This window comes from Lepisma saccharinum, chromosome 4 (genome assembly GCF_977018435.1).
Source record: "Lepisma saccharinum chromosome 4, izLepSacc3.1, whole genome shotgun sequence".
NCBI lineage: Eukaryota > Metazoa > Arthropoda > Insecta > Zygentoma > Lepismatidae > Lepisma > Lepisma saccharinum.
In genome coordinates, this window is record NC_139232.1 from 10,577,657 (window position 1) to 10,594,847 (window position 17,191).

Sequence of the window (17,191 nt, forward strand, 5' to 3'; positions counted from 1 at the left end):
ACATAAAGCAACAAGGTGCAAACCCCCTCCAGGAGAAACATGACCACACTGTAACCCCACCACCTCTGAATTTCACCATCGGCACTATACAGACTGGTAGATGTCATTCACAGGCATTCGCCACACCCACACCCGACCATTGAATCGCCACATTGTGTACCGTGATTCAGCACTCCACACAATGGTTTTCCACAATGGTCCAGTTTTGATGTTCCTTGCACCACCAAGGTGGCGTTTGGCAGTACTGTGTTGCCCTCTATGATAAACACACGTTTCGTGGTGTGTCCGGATACTTTTGATCACATAAACTATCAGAAAATTACAGTCGCCGCAAATGGAAATCTTTACATGGTTATCGTGCATGCCAACTGTGCCATTGTTATACTGTAAAATAAACAAAGTGGGAGGGGTCTGTAATCTTGTGATTGTTCAGTGAACAACAGCCGACAGTGTTGTGGTTATGCTTTGGCTAACAGTCTTCACAAGGTAACCAGAGAAAAAGGAGTCCAGGTTGTGGTATCCAGTGCAAACAATTTATGTGTGTTACAGAAGTATGCAGTTTCCTCAAATGTCAAATCAGCTGCAACACGAATCACAGACATACCTTGTTGAAGCAAAGTCAAGGCACGAGTCTTCTCTTCCATTTTCAACTTCTTCCTCCCCATTGTCTCCTTAGGCAGAAACAACGAAATGACGAAAGATTATAGACCCCTCCCAATTTGTTTATTTCGGAGTATAACAATGGCACAGTTGGCATGCACGATAACCATGTAAAGATTTCCATTGCGGCACTGTAAGTTTATTCCTGTGTAAAGGAGTTCATATTTACAGCAGAATTGATCAATCTTCTGAGATTTGCATAACTCACAGGATAATTCAGACCTCAGAAGGTGTCACATCAGCAAATAAAACCTCGATTTCCTGTTTAAGAGTTTATTTCGCATTTTGCAGTTCATTTCACATCATTTAGTGTTGCAAAATGCACCTCACACATTTCAAAAACCTGAAAAATTAACATCACAATGATTTTTTCACATTTCATGTTTTCGTCAAAAACTAAATATTCAAGCCGCTACTTATCTTTAACATTTCTACCCTTGCAAGACCCAGTGTATGAAGTCTGATGAGTGTGATTTAATGCCCAGACCTTTACAGCACAATGGCATTGAAGAGGTGCTCCTTGATGGAATAAAACTAATCCCTGAACAGCTCCCAATTGTAGGGCCTGACAGATTTCTGCTACAAGTTCAGATACGCAAATGCATCTATTGGCTTTTTTGGACATTCTTTACTTCAGAATATATTAAACAACTGAAAAGCATTATTTTACACACTGTATATTTTTATGAGTATGTCTCGCATGCAAACAATATACAGGGTGGTTCTGTATTTAATAAGCACTGTAGGATACTATCACATCAAAATATTAACCGAGACAATGGTCACAGAAGAATAGCTGATGTGATCTTGGATCACATTTTTATACCTTTTAACCAGTTTTAACCGCTATTGTCTGGGACAACTCCTATCCCAGGCAGTACCTGCAATCCTTTTGAGAACAGCTTGGATAGCTGTTGTCCTAGTAACATCATTTTAACATGTTTTTTCCTCCGAAACTTTCAAAGATATTTTTAGTTTCTTTGTGTGTGTATTGTTCATACGAAGGTAGTATGACATACTCAAATATCAAATCAATTCACTTAGTGCTAGTGTTCTTTGTAGGCAGTTATGAAAAGTTGATTTTATCAGTGAAAGAGTTTTTACTGAGAAGCAATGTTACTGAGAATCACTTTGTCATTCGGTCCTATGGATTCTAATCACTTGAATTGCCTTGTAATCAAGGTGTCCTGGGTTCAAGGAGGCATATGGCACAGTGGTTTGGATTCTACTTTAAACTGTACGTCCAGTCCCGATTAGCCATCCTGTGCATAAAGTGGACTTAAAACAACAAAGCAATCAATCATGCTAATCACTTGAAATATGCAAGAAGTCATCATGAAAGATCCACCTTTTACAGCATGTGGCCCCCATCCCAATAATTTTAAATGATCCTCCTGAACAGATCAATTTTTTTAATAAAAAACTTTATTTTGGGGAAAATTCTGCCATATATTATTATTATTTATGAATACCAATAAATAAATAATTCATTTTAGTTTTTGTTAATTAGCATCGCTTTTCTGCCACCCTTGGTTAATCACAATGCTGAGGATGAGTGAAGTAATTTTTTATATCTGTAACAATAACATTAGGCATTTTGCCTAATATACAGTCTCTACTCTTAATGTGCTCTACAAAAGATGTCATCCCTTCTGGCCAAAGCCACACATTCTGTTGTCAGTATGCAAAATAGAGGCAAAAATATTTCATGCAATATTGGAATAAATTGCAGTTGTTCATTTGTTGTGTACTTATGTATGGTAATGTATTGTTTTCAAATTATTTCAGCATGAGGCTGTTGTCAAGATTTTAAGCTACCTAGATTTAACGTCCTTGTGCAGATGTACTCAAGTTAACAAGCATTTTTATAATGTTTCAACCGATACTGTACTGTACACAGAGCTAAACTTGAGAGTAAGTAATATTTCTGAGTTTATAATAATAAATATCAGATTATAACTTTACTGATGAATTTGTTGTTTGTAATGAAATTGTTTTCTGTGATAGAACATCTAGTTCATGCTACTTCTTTAACTTGTTTAAAAATATATATAACACAGGTTGTTTAAATTGCAAACACTGTTGTTCATTTTTGTTGTTTGCTGTTTTCTTGTATATCAACATTTGGCTTCTCCATCATTATGAAATTATGTTCATTTTTGTAATATAGGAATGATACAATGACATAGCTTTTGCATGTTTAATAACACTTAAATTCTCTTACCTTACTATTTGGCACACACACAGGAGATGCACTACACAGAAATTTCAGCGAAAAATGCAGGCTTGAACATGAGTCTTGTGTACGCCATGCCATTGCACATATTTCCTTTCTTGTGGTCATTTCAAATTTATTCATTGCTGTGGGAGGTTCTTATTTACTTTTAAACGTACTCCGAAGCAAGACAGAAAAGTCAGGTGAAACCATTGAACTAGATATGACTGGAACAATCGCTGCAACGCTGATCAGCGACAAAAAGTGAAGCCACGTTTGCAATTAGTTTCTCCAGGGAAGAAGGGAAGAAAACGTTGTAAGCTAACGTGTATTTAGTCTCCTTTTTGCTATCATATGGAACAAAAAGAAACATAATATAACCATATTTATGCATTCCGCTACATTAATACTTGATATGTGTTGTTTCGAACAATTTATCCAGTCTTAAGTTGGTTGAACATGGTACTGTCGTGTTCAGCATTTGGATGTACAAATCGTTTAGGTAATTGCCTGGGTGTCCACTTTTATCGGTATCATTCTTAAAATATGTGCATACTGTGCCTAAATGTATTTATTAAAAGTTGATGAAAGTAATGAAATGTTATAGTGAAAGCTTTCGAAAGTGTTTATGCTGTGTTTCATACACTGTCGCAAGTGATTAAACTTGGTGTAATAACCAATTGTAATTTTTCATAACTTATAAATATATGTTAGAACCTAATAACATTACTTTAATCAATGATGATATTATTATTGCATGCTATCAAAAATTATAAATCGGATTTTTGAAGCAATTTTACTTGTGGCAAAAGGAAGAATTAACGTATCCAAAACATACGCATTTATAACAAAACCATAATTTAGTCTAACTCAATACACTACAGAGTTTCTGTGCATATACGTGTACTTCTCAATCTATTCCATACTTTTTAATTATTATTTTCTTTTCATGCATTTGCACAGTTCTCGTAAGTTTGATGCTGTAGATACAATGAGCGGACATTTGCATATAGTGTCGCATTTATATATAAATAAATATTTATCCGTGCATTAAAACTGCATTCCTTTACTTTCAAATATTTCTTCGATGGTTTAGCCCAATCATATTCAGAGTGTCGCTTTGTAGTCAATAATAATATTGTGCCAAGTTATAACACGATGTGGACAACAGCTGCGCAAATCTCAATATTAATCAATTTTTACCAAGAAGTTCTTCAAAATACATTGATATCGTTATATTAATCTTAAATCCCGTGGTGTTTACTATAGTGACGTACTCATTGTAATGTTTTCTTATAAATTATGGTTTTTATTTCGTAAATAAGCAGTCGTAAAAATCCAATTGCCGCCATAGAAAAATTCGTCCACTTCACCTTTCTTCCCATGTTTCCTGGAGTAACTAAGTGAGAGAATGGCTTCACTTTTGCGCCACAGTCCTTCCACTTATGTATAGTTCAATGGGTGAAACTAACCTTGCTTGATAGCTCAGTTGGTAGAGCAATGGCACGCTATGACAGAAACCCAGGTTTGAGTCCTAGTCGAGCCTGCAATTTTCCCTGAAATTTCTATGCAATTAATTTGTGTTTTCATGCATTGCATGAAGAGAAAGAAAGAAAATCCTACTTTAAATTGAAATTGGTTCTTGTATGGTGGTTGTGCACACTGGTGCAAGGGATCAACATGTCTGCCAGATACGACGGCTTGCCAAAATATGTTCACTCCTTGAAATTCAAAACATGAACCGCATACACACATTTTTGACATTCGTAAATTTTTGCTTGCAAAGTTTTATTTATTCTACCAGAGTACACTATGTCACAATAGTCTAGAAACGGATAGATGAGTGTTTCAACTAATCGCTGCTTGATTTCTGAAGATAATAGTTTGTTAAATTTAAACAAGAACCTAAGTATTCCAAATGATTTATTGATTTGGCAGGTAAATGCTCATCTCATGACAAACGAGTATTAAATACTAGTCCAAAACATTTAACTACTTGACTCTCGGTATGACATCATCATTTATTTTAATTGTTATATTGGTGAAAACCGAGCCAAAAATGTTTCGGATTTCAATATTTGTGTAACATGACTTATTAGTAGACCTTGGATTTTTAGGTTCTAAAAAGTTTAGGTTTCTAAAATAGGCTCTAAAAATCCAAAAATAGGTTCTAAAAATCCTAAAATAGGTTCTAAAGATCCTAAAATAGGTTCCAAAAATTCTAAAATAGGCTCTAAAAATCCTAAAATAGGCTCAAAAAATCCTGAAGAAAGTTCCAAAAAAATTAAAATGTTACAAAATTCTTGAAAAGTACTGATTAGATACAATCATTAAATTGAAATTTTAATAGTTTCTAAACAAATATTAATTTCTTTACATCATTTTCAAAATTATCCATAAATTATTGTAATGCTGTACTTGTGCCGTTGGCAAAAGTTACTCTTTGATATGAAAAATGAATTCTTCTTCTTCTTATGGCGCTACAGTCCACTGATGAACCTTGGCCTCCTCTGTGATTTGTCTCCATCTATCTCTACCTTTTGCCACAACTTTCCAATTTCTATACTGGAGCTTCCGAACATCCTCATCCACTCCATCCACCCATCTTAATTTAGGCCTTCGTCGCTTCCTTTGTCCACCTGGGCTATCCAACATCACTCTCTTTGCAGGGTCACTATCACTCATGCGTATCACATGACCTGCCCATCTTAATCTAGCCGCCTTTATTACACCAATAACTGTTGGTTCTTGATATAAGTCGTAGAGCTCCTTATTAAATCGATTTCCCCATTTTCCATTCTCACATACTGGTCCCAATATTCTTCGTAATATCTTTCTTTCAAAGGTCTCTACCAGTTGTTCATCTTTCCTTGAACTGGTCCAAGTTTCCGCAGCATAGGTCAATACAGGTCTTATCAGTGTCTTGTAAAGTGTTAACTTAGTTGTTCTGGACAATATTGTGCACTTAAAATGTCTCTGTAGTCCATAATAGGCCCTATTCGCTGCTATAAGTCGTGCCTTTACTTCCTCCTGTGAATCATTTTCATATGTCACAACAGAACCCAGGTAGATAAAGGCATCCACTCTATCAAAGGTATAATTAGCCATTGTTATGGTCGGTGATGGATTATATCCGTGTGCTTTGCCTGCTGCCATGTACTTAGTCTTCCCTTCATTCACCACCAATCCCATCTTCTTTCCTTCCCTTTCTATGGCCAGAAATGCCTCTTCTACTGCATGTAGAGAACTTCCTACTATGTCCACATCATCTGCATATGCAAGTATCTGGACTGACTTATAATATATGGTACCCCTAATTTGCACCCGAGCTTCCCTTATAACCTTCTCTAAGGCAATGTTAAACAACAAACAGGACAGCACATCGCCTTGTCTTAGTCCATTTTCTATTTCAACAGGTTCTGAGAGTTGTCCTCCTACTCTTATCTTACTATTGGAGCCCTCCATAGTTATCCTCACCATTCTTATTAATCCTATTGGAATTCCAAGATCTTTCATTGCCAGATATAGTTGGGTCCTGTTTATACTATCGTATGCAGATTTAAAATCAAGAAATAGATGGTGCGTTCCTATCCCAAACTCCAGAGTTTTCTCCAGTATTTGCCTTAAGGTGAATATCTGGTTAATTGTAGATTTTCCTGGCCTGAACCCACATTGATATGGTCCAATGAACTTTTCTACATATGGTAGTAGTCTTTTATATATAATTCTTGCAAATACTTTATATGCAACGTTCAACAATGTAATTCCACGATAGTTTGCACACTCCATCACGTCCCCTTTCTTGTGGATAGGTACTATGATACCCGTCCTCCATTCACTTGGCATCTGTCCCTTTTTCCAGATTATGTTTATTATTTCCTTCAAGCCTCTAATGACACTCTCGCCTCCATGCTTAACCTCTTAACTGGGTATGACGTAATACTCCGTTCTGGCTCTACTGATTTATAATGGGTATGACGGGATACTACGTTCTCATGTTCTTACTGCTGATATCTGTTGTGTATGACGAGATACTTCGTAAAATTACTTTCTTCTTTGTTTCACCAGATGGCTCTGACTTCCAGACTGTTGTAACCGTAGAGTTAGCGGGAAGCAACGAACACAGCCCGACGTTCAGTTCTATCGCCTATGCAATAATGGCTCAGGCAAATCGGAAGGGACGGCGTGTTTTTCCTGCTGAGGAAATCCGAGATATATTGTAGTTGTAAATCTCGCATATTGTAAAAAGTACAACAAGGACCAATAAAAGAATAAACAATACGTAAATAGTATTCCATGGAGCACAGAAATATTAACTAAAATATTGGTTTACGAAATTCATCAATTTATCAACAAAAATTCCCAGGGCAGATTGGACTTTCGACGAGGAAATTACCCAGTTAAGAGGTTATTAAGCAGCTCTGCTTGCAAGTTATCTATACCAGGTGCTTTACTATTTTTCAATATCTTGACTGCCTCCCATACTTCATCTAACTTTGGACTTTGTATGCCCTCTTCTCCTTCCTCTTCTTCATTTAATCCTTCTTCCAGCATATCTGCACTGCCATTCAATACATCATTAAAATGCCTTCTCCACCTTTCTAAAATTTCACTACTGTCACTAATTATATCGCCTGTTTCATTTCTACAGACTGTTGTCCTTGGTTTAAAAACATCTTTTGTATTATTTACCAGCTTATACATCTGTCTTACATTCTTCTGCTCATGCAGGCTTTCCAACTGCTTCATCTCTTGCTTCATCCATTCCCTTTTCTTTTTCCTATGGACTTTCTTCTCAATCCTTCTTTTCTCTTGATATTCATCCCTAGCTCTCCTTGTTGCACTTCTTTGCTGCATCCTCTTATATACATCATTCTTTTCTTTGGTTACTTTTTGACATTCCTCATCGAACCACGTTTCTTTCTTTACTGGCTTTTGTGTTTCAAGTATTTCCTTTGCTACATTACTGATCCTCAGCTTATATCTATCCCACCTCTCATCTACATTTTCCACTTCTGCCGGTTTCATCCCGACGAATCCCTCTTGTAGTTTACTTCTGTACCTCTCAACCACCGTTGGATTTCTTAACTGCGTGACATTAAATTTAATCAGGCTAGTCGCCTTCATTTTTCGGCTATTAGATATTCTTGCTCTAATCCTTCCCATAATCAAATAATGGTCGGAATCGATATTAGCCCCTCTAAAAGATCTAACATCAATGATATCTGATCTATGTCTACAATCTATCAGCATGTGGTCAATTTGATTGTAAGTTTTTCCATCCGGGGCTCTCCATGTTATTTTATGAATATCCTTGTGCTGGAACAGAGTTGTTGTTATTACTTGATTCCGAGATGCTGCAAACATTATTAGCCTCATACCGTTGTTATTTGTTACTTTATGCATACTTTGTTTACCAATTGTTGGTTGATACACGTCTTCAATGCCTATCTGGGCATTAAAGTCTCCAATTACTATTTTTATGTCATTTTTTGGGCAACCATCAAATGCTTTCTCTAACGCATCATAGAAATCTTCTTTTACATCATCTGTGGATACTTCCGTGGGTGCATGTGCATTGATTATACTGTAATTAAAGAACTCTCCTTTAACTCTTAATGTCGATAACCTTGAACTTATAGCTTTAAATCCTATCACTAGATGTTTTAGTTGTTTATGTATTATAAACCCAGTTCCTAGCATATGCAGCCTTTCATCACAGCTATAGAAGACAGTTGCTTCTCTCTTTTCCAAAACTCCTTTTCCGATCCAACGTACTTCTTGCAATGCCACTATCGCAGGCTTATAATTATTTAGTTGATCCAGCAACATCCTCAATGCACCTGCCCTATACAAAGATAGCACATTCCAGCTCCCTACATATAGATCCCTTCCCTTTCCACAATTCGCTTGTCCATTGTTCATGCCAGTCCGTCGTCGGTAGATCTGTCCGGCTACATTTCTTTGAGGTCTCGTAACGTGGTTCCTTTTGTGGGATGGGGTTGTCGGCCCCACGCCCAACCCCCATTCTTGGAGGACCAGGATTTGTTTAGGGTTTACTCCCGTAGGGCAGCTGGCTTCACTATGCCTTACGAGTCTGCCCCACCCTTGGTTTTCTGTCAGGGTATCCTTCCCTTAGCCTTTGGGGATCCCTCCCCTCCCTGCAAGGCAGCAGGGGCTGAGCTTAGTTAGTGGCGGCTCTCCTCGCCACATCGCAGGATTTTCATCGGAGCCTTGCAGTATTTACCGAGATGAAGGTGCCACTCCACATCTCACTGCCTCCTCCAATCCTGCTGCTGCTTGTCCGCGACTGTTTCCAGCTAGCCAACATATCTGGTGGCCGTTCCCCTATCCGCAACCTGGGGACGTGCCTGGTGGCATACAGCTCTGCCTCTGGGAAGATAACCCAGCCCGGATGAAAAATGAATTACGTACGTATAATTTGCTGCAAAATATCAGGGTGGCTACTCACTTGGAATTCCTTAATTCCGGGAATTATACATGAATTATTGGCTCTGGGAATTATGCACGAATTTTGGTAAACAGGAAGAAAAGGTACAAGCAGATGATTTCTCTATTCCAATTTTTTTCTCTGTAGACGTGAAATATTGCAACTCTTATTAATCTAAATTCCAGTAACTTTATACATATTTATAAATGGGCCAGTTTCTCTCAGTTTAGCTTTCATTTTTTTATTTTTATCGAGGAGTAAGAATTTTCTCAATGTGTTTACTTTGTTAGTGTCTATTGCAGAACAAGCTATCTGACAGACATAAGATTATTGCAAAATAGGCTATCTTGGAGTTTTTTAGATAAATTTCTGGCTACATTGGAATCTCACAGATCCTTTATATTGTTAATACATTTGTGTGGGAGGTGGTAAGAGTCGATAATACGTAAGGTTAGAATAGAGAAAACATCTGTTTGTACCCTTGAATTTTTTGAAAGTTCGCCTTGATAACCGGAAATTATAATTTTATCATGATCCTACTGACCACCCTGAATCTTTTTCATCTTATCCACATTCAAACTCCGCCTTTTGTCTGCGAGGATCATTTTACATGCTGAAAATTATCTTTGAACAGGAACATAGTCAGTGGTGCAAATTTGAATGCTGAAACATTACTTCACAAGGCATGAATGCACAAAAGGACTGAACTGATGCAAAAGTGAGCAAGACCACAGGAATCAGAAGTTTGCACTTGGGACTGTGCAGACAGTAGAGGCGATTGGGTTTTAAAACTGGGAAGGGGGAGGGGGTTGCAAGGACAGTTTACTTTCTCTTAGTAGACAAGGCTTAGCATTAACATATTCGGGTCTGGCCTCATAATACAGCATTTTTACCTCTGGTCTGCGGTTTTTGGTTGTTTTTCAAAAAATCATAGAAAAATATTTTTAATGTTTTTATTTACCACATATTTCTTAAATCTACAAAACTTCCTCTTTTCAATGAGCAAAAATTTGTTAAATTTTCTTTTCATTTTCAGACATTTTTGAATATTTTTTCAGCAATGTTTTTTTTTTAAAAAAAAATACAACATTGTAACAAATGTTAATATAGAGATATTTTAGGTTCGTAATCTGGAAATTTCAATAATTAACTACATAAACTATCAATACATCTTTTGAATCTTGCATAAGAATACTTCTTATGTGCACATAACAAAAAATAATTACAAATTACAGGTAATTATCTTTTGTATGAAAAAGTGTCTGCAGGACAGGGCCAGACGATGTATCAGTTGGTTCTGTGTCATCTGTAAAAATTAAACAAATAAATAAGTTGTGACGGTCCTGTGAATCCGCACAATATAATTATATGTTTATTGAAATTATTAATTTCATATTATAAAAATCACTTTATATTAACGTTTAAAAACATGTATAATTATTACTTTGTACAACGTTAATTATGTTTTATGTTATTCATTGCACTATACGCTGTATAAACGAGATATTTGGAATTCTAACGTTGCTATAGCAACGAGAATCAATAGTCATTATGTGGTAGTGTGTCTGACAAAAATGGAAATATAGGTAATAGTGAACTGCATATTGCTTAGTTATTTCACTAATATATAGACCTATAGAAGTTGTATCTTCACCTTCGCGTTTTATTTCAAATATTTATGAACTAAATGTGATCGTGCAAATGGTTGACTTGTGAACGTCACAAAATAAACTATATAAATAAAATAAATTTTCATTTGACATACACTGTACAAAATAATAAATGGAAAAACTAAAAATACATCAGTGCATGTAGGAGAATCAAGCAAGAAGCAAGAAGAATAGACCCAAAAAAATTACCCCTTCTCACTTCATTCATAAAATACTGGAGTTTGTAACACAATAATTATTACGAATATAACCTACCTTCCAAATCTTGAAATTCATCTGCATCATCAAAATTGTCGCTAACTTCAAACTCTGAGGCGGAATCCTTGTGCAGGATTTCCGCTATGCAGTCTGGATCTAACGACGCCATTCTAAACAATGCACAGTACATCAACCTGACAACAAACAGTCGCAGGTGCAAGATAAAAATAGCACATGAGTCCCCTAGGGGTCGGAATTTCAACAGAGGGGCTTGAATGAACATGCACATGAGACGAGGAACGAGCATAGCCTGTCGTTCAATCGGCAAAGCGATTGTATACTGCAGGACGATGGCCCGTCGTTCATCCACATTGATTGCACTGCAGGCTATGCCCGTCGTGAGACCCCAATGTGTTAAGGGTATGGGGAAACTGCCCCCTCTAATCGCCACTGTGTGCAGGTAACAGTGGTGTCAAACATTTTTTTTTTTTTTTTTTTTTAGAGCTTTGAAAAACATCATGGACTTGGAGGGATGGAAAGTGACAGAAAACATGTTTCAAACATGTCAGTCATTGAATTGTTTCATCACCAAACCGAGTAAATACCTCTGTAAGACATAAAAATCCTGTAAAACCTAAAAAAAGATTTAATTTAGGCACATAAACCTAAAATAGGTTATTTTAAGCACTATAAAACTTTGTCAGTTGTGTTTTTTAATGAAACGCTGATATAACTTGTTATTTCTTATTTACCTGCAAAAAAAAAAAAGGTTAAAAACCTAAAATCCGAGGTCTTCTTATTAGCATTAATTTTAAGGCCATTACACCATGTTTTTATCGCACCCAAATCATTACCTATGTATTCAGTGCTTATGGCAATTTCTGTTGAATGGAATTTTTTAGTTGGGTCAGGGTGTCATCAGCATACGAATGTACATTACAGTATTTGACAACTGAGGGTAGGGCTGCAATATAAATCGTAAACAATAAGGGACGTAGTATAGATCCTTGTGGCACACCAGATGAAATATATATAAAATATTAGATAATAAAGTAGGAGACAGTTTTACACATTGACTTCGGTTACTTAGATATGAAAAATACCAGTTAAGGGTAGATTGTGAAAAATTGAAATATTTTAATTTACTAATCAGTCATTTATGTCGTACCGTATCAAATGATTTAGACAGGTCCAAATTAATTGTGACTTTCAGCAAAGCCATTGTAGTGCGTCGTGCTGGCTGAAATCCTGACTGTGACAGTGGAAGAATATTGTTTTGGGCAATGAAGCTTTTTTTTTTTAGGACTTTTGAACACACGGGTAGAATACTAATAGGTCGAAGCTTGTTTATATTAGTTGCTCAAGTTGTCTTAGGGATTGTTGTTATCAAAGCTTCTTTCCATTGCTGCCTGGGAAATATGGATTTCTTGAGGGAAAAGTTAATAATATATGTGATAATAGGCAAAGTGAAAGGGAGCGATAACTTGAGCATTGTAGTTGATCTGTACCAATAGCAGTAGACTTGTACGAACATTTTCTTAACAGTATAGTCATCAACTTTTTTTAAAAGCAAATTCAGGAAGTGTATTATTAAACTTTTGGTTACTAAATTTCATTGCTGTGTCATCATGATATTTTTACACTGCCATTATTATATGAATATCATGGTACATAAATGTATAACTGAATGTAATAGCAATTTAAGAAATGTTTTATGATGAAAACTTACTATAAAAACTTAATGTTTCAGCCATACTGGCACAGGTTATCAAATAAGGGCCTAAATGTTCTTCAGAGTCGGTGTTGCTATGTGCAAAAACTAGATCTCTCATGGTGTGGTAACTATGGAAAGATTGACTCATCAGCATTTATTGAGTAAGTTGAGCAAACATTTTGTTCCCCTCACCCTAGCAATATTAAGGTATTATCTATTATGTGTTTGGATCTCACAATGCTTAATAAATAGTTTAGTCCAAGAATTTGATTTTTTAGTTATTTTACATTGTATTTGTGCCACTGTTGGTTAATTTCAATTCCAGGATTTAAGCAAAAGTAGATATTTTAATAATATATATACTCTAGGCAAATACAGTGATCATGGATGCTTTTATCAGTTTTTCTTAATTTAAAAAAAAAAAAAAAACCAACACTGGTGAAACAGGCCTGTGGGGTCTGCCAAGTCAGCACATCGAGTCCCATCAACACTATTTTCTGGCTTTCAAGACAGGAGTCTGATACTTTTGCTCTTCAAGCAATGATGCTTTGAAGTTATGCAGGCTGTCTATGCTATGCTATATACAGCGCTGCATTTTCCTGCCTTGACAATGGTCTACATGCCTTCCACATAGTACACCCAAATTTCAACATCACTTCCACATAGTACACCCTGGAATACAGTTTGCAGACTAACGAGGCTCTGGCATCTTGACCTGCAGCCTGTATAATCCTCTGTAGGGCTGTATGTGTGTTGTCCAGGGTTTGTCCTTATGTGTACTGAGTGCCCCTTTACAGCCACAACTTTGAACCCAAGTAAGAATATTTTAGTTCTGTTAGTTCTATTTACAGTTATGTTATATTTTAGGTTTAGAGCTAGACCCCGTATAATGTGATGGGTGCAAGATAGCCCAAAATTTCAAATTCAATCTATGGTCTACCTGCCTTCTAATGTAGATGGTCTGGCAGCAAATTCATCGTCACTAATTACACTTGAGCTTTTTGTGAGCTCAATGCATATCTTGATGTTCAGGTTATTTTCTAAGTTTGTTGATATGCTGTATATTATGCTGCCATCTAGATGATGGCTGACTTTCTATGCTATGTTCTAAATATTTTTTCAGGTTCTTTTATATTCAAAGAATCTATCTTGTTATATAAGCAGTACTATACATTCTTATATATTTTTCACGTATAGTGTTTCCTTTCTTGTTCTCATTTTAGATTTATTCATTGCTGTGGGAAGTTCTTGACTAGTTTGAGACTTAATTGCTGTAAGTTCATCAACAACGACTGCCTTCAGGAGATTGCTGAAGTATGCAAATCTTTACAAGGTATAGTATGTGTTGGTGTTGAAAGAACTTTTTTGTAGGGTGACTACTCACCGGGATTTACTTGAATTCCGGGAATTATGCATAAATTCTGCGTGATTTTTTTCTTTTATAAATGTTGTACTCCTTCCAACCACTACAATACTGTTCCGTTTGCCAGCACTTTTCATGGTTAAACTCGTGGAAATAGAAGCAGAGTTGCACTATAAGCTGAAGAAGTAGGGATTTTATTATCTATGCTCCAAGGAAGGAAGCGAACAAAGAATTGCAAAAGCAGTGCTATTTGGAAATGGCCTAATCACAAGGGAAGACAATGGAGGAGAGAGGTGGATCAGTTGGAATTTGGGAGAGTGTGAACTGGAGAAATGAGGAATGAAATTTATGCTTCACCCTTTCACCTGTCAACCACAGTTAACCCAGGGACACAAGTGATCAGCATTAATGAAACCAACCATTGTCAACTCAACATCATTGCAGTCATTTTTGGCCGTGGAAAGGAAACGTGGCCCAAGACAAGGTACTTAATGTCAAATTCATATGATAACATGTAGAAGAATGTCAACTATGAAACCTTTTGCACATGGCTGGTGTGCTTTCACAGCACTAACTGTCTATGAATAACTCGTCTCATCTGCGGCTTGACTTCTTCCATGCCACAGATGATGCCAGTCCATGGGCACCGCTTTGAAAGGAGGATAATTCTGCTTTTCAAAGGAATCTTAACCCTGCTGGCAGAGAAAAGGCCAGATCAGCAAACGTCTGCTTCCAAAAATCTTACAGCAGATAGTACTTTACACTGAAGCATTTCATGTAAAATTTCGGTTAGCTTTTGCGATTACAATGTATAGTATATACAGCATGAAAGGCACATTGAGTTACGCCATCTATGGTGTTGTTTACGATTGAAACAACTAAAATACTCTTCCATACGTGTACAGTAAGTGCTATAAAGCATGTATTTAAGCAGCGCCATTGATTTGTACCTAAAATTTTATAGGAAACATTATTCCTCTCGGAATATTTGTGTTTTATTAATGTGAAGTGGTACATTGTTTACATCTCACTTGGCCTCCATTACATCTGCACTCATGACCTAGAGGTTGCTGCTGATTGGTTATGGTACGGAAATAAAGCCGGTTCTATCCTTGAGAAATGCCGTGAAATTGCCATGCCATAATAATTTTCTCTTTACACGGTAGCATTTTGGGCGTGGCGTAATGTTAAGAAAAGTGCTAAGGAAAATGCTTTTGTCTAAAGTGTGCCTAATGCATTTTGCTGAACATCGTACACAGGGAGACACTTGCTAACGGGACCCAACCTGCTAACCCCACTGGTACTCTTTCTAATAGATCATATAAATGTTGAAAGCATACTTCTCCAATTTCTTACTATCCTTGAGAGATGATCCTTTTATACTCACTTTTCAACATTTCCGAAGTACTAGAGGCAGTTTCTCTCTTCCTGAGCCACGGTGGCTCAGTCGGTAACGCATCTATCATGCTCAAGGTCCCGGGTTCGATCCCCGGCTGGTTCAAATCTGGGAACTTTTCTAAGGTTGGAAGCGGCCCCAGCGTTGAATAACATGGGTACTTGGGGGAAACCCTGGAGGGTAAAGGCAGTCAGGGGCGTGATGCTGATCACATCAGCCGCACTCATGACCGGATCAAGAAAGTGTGGGGCGTTACCTCCACAACCCCTATACACCTTCATGGCATGGTGCTAAGCACAGGGGAGCACTTTTTTTTTCTGTCTACAGAGATTGTTGCATGGGTGCAGGTAGAGGTTAGTGAGAGCCCCACAACTGCGTCAAAGTCTCTATCGTCTGTGGGCGCCTCTTTTCTTTTGAGTTGGAGAGGGACATAAGGCTGCTTGCACCGTACAGCCTTCTGTCAGAGAACCAACTGTTCTGGTGCATCCTCTTCCGTTGACAGTAGGTTTGTTTATTTTAGTTTTCGAATTCATCCAACCCAGATCAATCCACAAAGGTTCAATTAAAACATCTTCACAGCGTAAATTTCACCATTAAGGACTTCTCAATACTACCCAAGGGAAGACGAAACAGCTGAAGTGCATATGATAATAGCCTGTATATGTACTTATTATAGTGAAGTGCATTGTTGATAAAAAAAAAATATATATAAAAAAAAATAGAAACTTGCAGCAGATGGCACGATATATCCATGCTAAAATATATTCCTTGAATTCAAATTTCTTCACAGTAAAATTTGAATCGTCAACAATGTAATCGAAAATTTCTACCGAACTTGAAGAAAAACTATAAAAGAATTGAATTTTTTTTACAAAACGTAATAAAAATATAAGAACTCGAGTATAGATCCACCAAGCTTTCTGAGACCTCGGAAAATATGCGAACTACAGGCTACCCTGTAACTTTAACTAGCAACACTAGCGCCACTGCTCCCGTGCCAGGGTTTCAGATGGGTTGTTGGATCTATACAAATATTTATCATTTGCATATAAGAAAACACAGGAACGTACTATAAATTGACTCATCCTATCCGTACATAGGCGAAGAGCTTTACGAGCTCTCAACCCAATTTTTTGAGATCATGGACTTTTTCAGTGCAATGCTCATCCTTTCCGTGAAGGCTCCCAAAAATTAATTGAAACATAACTACACAAATAAGACATTGTCTTAAGTTTTGCCATTTATCAAAGATGTGTGAAGTGTTAGGTCTGTGCTCGCACAATAATAATTGAAAAAGAAGTAGGAGTTTGTCTTGATCAGTAGTTCATCGAGGAGGCTTCAGGAGTTTCCCACTGCCATCTATGGTTCACTAAAATTCAATGTTAAAGCTATTGAGTAGACAATGGTGTGTGACCAAGCTTTATAGTGTCAGGACCTTCTAGGCGATTACTTTTCCCATGTATTTCCAATATGATGTGAACGCAACGAAGTGTGGCAACAGTTATTTATTTATTTTTGAAAGTG

At 36.9% G+C, this 17,191-nt stretch overlaps 1 protein-coding gene across 1 annotated transcript in view; it reads left to right on the forward strand.

Moving 5' to 3' along the window:
• Positions 1-17,191, forward strand: part of LOC145986372 (F-box/LRR-repeat protein 4-like) — a 67,457-nt gene that overhangs the window by 33,050 nt on the left and 17,216 nt on the right. The window contains exons 5-7 of the mRNA XM_083120290.1: positions 2,449-2,574; positions 12,945-13,069; positions 14,132-14,241. Of these exons, the coding sequence (XP_082976416.1) occupies positions 2,449-2,574; positions 12,945-13,069; positions 14,132-14,241 (361 nt within the window). The remainder of the gene's footprint in view (positions 1-2,448; positions 2,575-12,944; positions 13,070-14,131; positions 14,242-17,191) is intronic.